Source organism: Octodon degus, unplaced genomic scaffold, assembly GCF_000260255.1.
Source record: "Octodon degus isolate 3935 unplaced genomic scaffold, OctDeg1.0 scaffold00276, whole genome shotgun sequence".
Classification (NCBI taxonomy): domain Eukaryota; kingdom Metazoa; phylum Chordata; class Mammalia; order Rodentia; family Octodontidae; genus Octodon; species Octodon degus.
The window spans coordinates 1,501,863-1,506,631 of record NW_004524852.1 but is presented as its reverse complement, the minus strand read 5'-3'; the positions used below and the strand labels follow the sequence as shown (position 1 = coordinate 1,506,631).

At 47.6% G+C, this 4,769-nt stretch overlaps 1 protein-coding gene across 1 annotated transcript in view; it reads left to right on the top strand.

Annotated features, from left to right (window-relative positions):
• Positions 1 to 1,573, top strand: part of Prmt5 (protein arginine methyltransferase 5) — a 10,756-nt gene extending 9,183 nt beyond the window's left edge. Inside the window, exon 16 of the mRNA XM_004646649.2 lies at positions 1,031 to 1,573. Coding sequence (XP_004646706.1) covers positions 1,031 to 1,185 — 155 coding nt within the window. The 3' untranslated portion in view covers positions 1,186 to 1,573. The remainder of the gene's footprint in view (positions 1 to 1,030) is intronic.
• The last annotated feature ends 3,196 nt before the right edge of the window (positions 1,574 to 4,769 follow it).

Below are 4,769 nucleotides of genomic sequence, written 5' to 3'. Positions count from 1 at the left end.
AAAAAAAAAGACCAAAACCTGTGGCAACTTTGCTTGTAAGAGTTGGTGGGTGGGCTGGTGAGATGGCTCAGTGGTCTAAAGCACCTACTTAGAGCAAGCTTAGCAGAGCACAGGGACCGCAGTTCAATCCCCCAGCACCACATGCCTGCCAGCCCCGCCCCCTGGTGGGCTGAGCGGGGGGGGGGGGGGGGCCACATAAATAAATAAATAAAATTTTAAAAAACAAAACAAAAAAAGTTGGTGGGGCTAGGGAGATAACTCAGTAGAATAAGCACTTGCCTGGCAAGTACAATGGCCTGAGTTCAGTCCCCGGGTCTGCCAAAAAAAAAAAAAAGTTGGTATACACGTTGTCCCCACCCCCAGGGCACGCTGAGCCAGCGACAGAGTCCAGGCGTGGTGTAGCACACCTGTAATCCCAGCACTGGGGAGGCTGAAAACAGGATGACCATGAGTTTGATCTGCATACTGAGACCCTGACGCACTAAAAGTTGGTATAGTTTTAGGGCCGGGGAGATAGCCCAGTAGAATAAGTGCAAGTGCAAGGGTCTGAGTTCAATCCCCGGTTCCGCCAAAAAAAAAAAAAAAAAAGAGTTGGTATAGTTTTGCCCCTCTCTAGCTGCTGTTCCCTGGCTCTCACCACCTCAGCCCCATGAGGCTTTTGGTGCCTCCTCTGAAGTCTTTCCTGCCTCAGGCCTTCATACCTCTCTGCTTTATCTGTACAGTTCTGTGCTCACCTCGACGCCCAGCTAACTAATCTTCCAGGTCTACTCGCACATTTCTGCTATCAGATTCAGATACTTTGCTGGACCAGACAAGGTTCACGTGCTCTTTCACAGGTCTATGGCACCCCCACGTGTGCACAGAGCACCCAGCATACCTTCGATTATTTTTTCAGGGCCTGATTGCTAATAGATAGGATACAAGCAGTTGAGGGTTGGAATAGGCTCTTACATACATAATCTACACAGCTCCTCTAAGGATTGCTTCATTTAACTCATTGGCTGTAGCCTGAACCTCCCAATCTCCTTACAGCAGCCCATTACGGTACGTGAAGGCCAGACCATCTGTGTGCGTTTCTGGCGATGTAGCAGTTCCAAGAAGGTGTGGTACGAGTGGGCCGTGACAGCTCCGGTTTGTTCTGCGATCCATAACCCCACCGGCCGCTCCTATACCATTGGCCTCTAGGCCTGGGTGCAAGCATCTAGAGCCTTGGAAGCAGCTGTGGGCTCTGCCTGGACAGCACAAAAGGTGCAGTGCACCTAGGGGTGCGGTACATCTGTGAATCCCCTCGCCAGTCCAAGAGGAGTGTTTCAGTCTGCTTTCCTACCTTCATCAAGATGGGCAAAGGATAAGAATTGCAGGCCTCCCGCCAGCACTGTACAGAGGTCGTGGGCCAGGGTGTACGGAATTAGCAGCAGTGGGTGTGAAGCTGCATCACCAGGCACTCAGCCTTAAGGACTTTGTGGAGTGGCCCTGAGACCGTGTGGTTGAACAGCTCTTCAGCTCTTTCCCTGCCCTCTCTGTTCTTGTTTTGATGGTTTTCGCGTAAGAAGAAATACAAATAAAGCGAAGTTATGGCTCTACTCTGCTGCCCCTTGCCTCTTTTTCCACATTTCATGCATCCAAGAATATTCATTCAGATCTGTGCACCTTTATCTTAGCGAAGATGCAAGGAACCTTGTTTAAGAAGTGAAAGAGCCGGCCAAACAGCGGAGTAAAGCACCTACAAGCGGGGGCTGGGGTTTCATCCCTGGACCTGCTTTGCCGGCCCTGCCCCTGGGGTGCGCTGAGACAGCACCTGTAATCCCAGCTCTTGGGAGGCTCTAAACAGGTGGATCACTACGAGTCTGATCTAGTAGTGAGACCCTGAACACCCTGTAGACCCTTCCCTAAAATAAAAAATAAAAAAATAAAAAGCTAAATGAGGCTGGGGAGATAACTAAGTGGTCTAAGCACCTGCCTGGCAAGCACAAAGACCCATGTTCCATTCTGAGTACCACATTCCCAGCTACCACATGCTGTGCTGGCCCCAAAAATAGGCATGGTGGCGCACACCTGTAATCCCTGCCCTGGGTAGACTGAGACAGCAGGAACACTACGAGTCTGAGCTTCATAGTGAGACCCTGTACCAAATATTTTTTTTAAAAAAAGCTTAATGACAAGCTGGGTGTGGTGGTGCCAGCCTGAATTCCCAGCACTCGGGAAAATTTCAAGTTGTAGCCCATCCTGGGTAATTTAGCAAAATCCTGTCTCAAGATTATATTTTTAAAATATATGCTGGAGATGTAGCTCAGTGTTCTATCCCTAGTACCACCAAACAAGGACAATAAAAGCTAATGAGAACTTAGAAGCTCAGGGTCAGTATAAGGTTCCATTCCCAGAACTACAAGTGTGCACACATGTACACACACAAAACGGTAACTCGTGGACTCCTACATGCAGGCAGGCCTTTCTGAGCAGCACCAGTGAGCTCAGGTCTGCTTGGGTCCATGGTCAAGCTCTGGGGCACAGGCATGAGAAGCATGATGGTAGCAGCTAGCTTTCTTTGTGCTTTCATGAACCACTGTACTGCCAAGTTCCTTTTACTTCTTAGAAGAGAAGCTGGAGGCCACCTGGTCATCTCCAGCAAGAAGCTACCTATTTTGTTTGGGTAAAATCACATGGTTAATCCGGGTATAGTTGCACACATCCTTAATCCCAGCATTTGGAAGGCTGAGGCAGCAAGATCACAAGTCTGAGGTCAGTCTGGTCTACATAGTGAGACACTCTCAAAAAAGTCACAGGGTTGCAGTTGAAATTAGTCCAGTTTTCCATTTTGCATAAGGGAATATATACAGTGGTGTATCAGTACCTATCCAAGTCAGAGGAGCTCAGATCCTCTGACTAACCAGCTACCCTTGCTTTCCACAGCTACATTTGGCAGATGAAGGCTCTAGAAGGGGGTCTAGGAAGCGCTTAGAAACTAAAGATACAAACAAAAAGTAAAGATGGATATCTGTATTTTCTGGTTAGAAGACAAAATACCACCCTACCTAATAAACTCAATTTACCGTGGCAGTGGGAAATGTATGGGGATACTGATGTGAGCTGAAGGTATGTGACCTCTGGGACTAGGCTCTGTGGCAGATGCGTCTGTAGGAATGCGTTTCTTAAGTCCAAAGTACTGAGTTCTCACCAAGCCATGGTCTGGAGGGTTCAGGACAGAATAGGGGTATGGAGTCCTGCATCCTCTAACTGAAAAAGTGCAACAGCTCTCTACAAAGCTATGGAAAGAACACGTACCCTACTTGGCAAATCAGATGGCCAGAGACGTCTTTCCTCCCTCTTTATTAGCTCTACCCAGAGTGTTAAGACTCCAGAAGGTTCTTCACGCTTGTTCCATGCGGTTTCTCCCACCTGCAATCACTTAACCACTGAGACGGTGATGGGCTGCTACCCTCCCGCCCTTCAGTCTGTGAGGGACTAGCCAACCGTAGGAAAGTTCATGGTTGCTAAGAAACAGTTTGGTTGGTTCCACTCACAACTATAGTGTAAACCAATGAAAACTTTTATTTTGGACTACTGCGCCCAAATCGTGAAGTTAGATCCAGGTTTAGTGCTGCCGCACAGATTGCTAAAGGTGCTGGAGGATGGCATAGGTGCCGCCGTTTTGCGGGAAGAGGTGTAACCCCAGCTGCAGTGCTGCTTTCACGGCTGAGGCTCTAGGCTCTAGCTGGACTTTGCATTCGCCCCCACACAATCGAAAAGAACAGAGTAAACCGCTGCAGAGACCTGGAACTGGTGGGAAACCCTTCAACTTTTTTCCCCTTACATCACCTATATATGATTTTGCACTGGTACCTACAGTGACGTCACAGGCAGAAATGGCGTCATGGATGGAGTGAGATACTTTTTTTTTTGTGGCTGGCTGAGCCCGCCCTGGGGGCGGGGCTGGCGCAGCGTGTGTGCAGGGCTGGGATTGAACTGCGGTCCCTGTGTTTGGGGCATAGCGTTTTTCTAAGCTTGCCTAAGCAGGCACTTTAGATCGCTGAGCTATCCCGCCGGCCCAGAATAAGATACTTTTTTTTGGCGGACCCAGGGATTGAACTCAGGCTCTTGCGCCGCCTGCCAGGCAAGTGCTTATTGTACTGAGCTATCTCACCGGTCCCTAAGATACTTTTTTTTTTTTTTTTCAAAATTTTATTGATAAACAGATAGCAATGAGACAGTTTCAAATCAAATAGGAAGTACAGTTTCAACAAATAATACACTGCATATATTCTTCTTAGTGGTTAATTGCTGTACAACCTAAGATACTTTTAAAATAAAAACAAAAGTTTTTTTTTCTTTTCCCTTACTGTGTTCTAGAAGTGTTCATTATCTAAACGTAGCCCACTGACATTATTTTAGCGATCGGCAAACTTCTGTCCTGTATCTATAAGGATGCAGCTTCAAGGATGCCAGGTACTTTGATCTCTTACTCGTTCCTGCAGTGTGATCCTTAAAATCATCCCCACTGGAGAAGGAGCTTCGACCCTTTGCAGCCTGAGAGGATAAGTATATGTTTTCAGCCTTCTGTGCCATCACTCAGATGGATAAGGGAATTGAGATTTCCTATGCCAGAGGACTGTCAAAATCCAGTCCATCTTGGGCAATTTAGTGAGACCCTTCCTCTTCAATTTCTTTTTTTTTTTTTTTTTTTTGCGGAACCGGGGATTGAACTCAGGCCCTTGCACTTGCCAGCAAAGCGCTCATTTCACTGAGCCATCTCCCCGGCCCCTTTCTTTCTT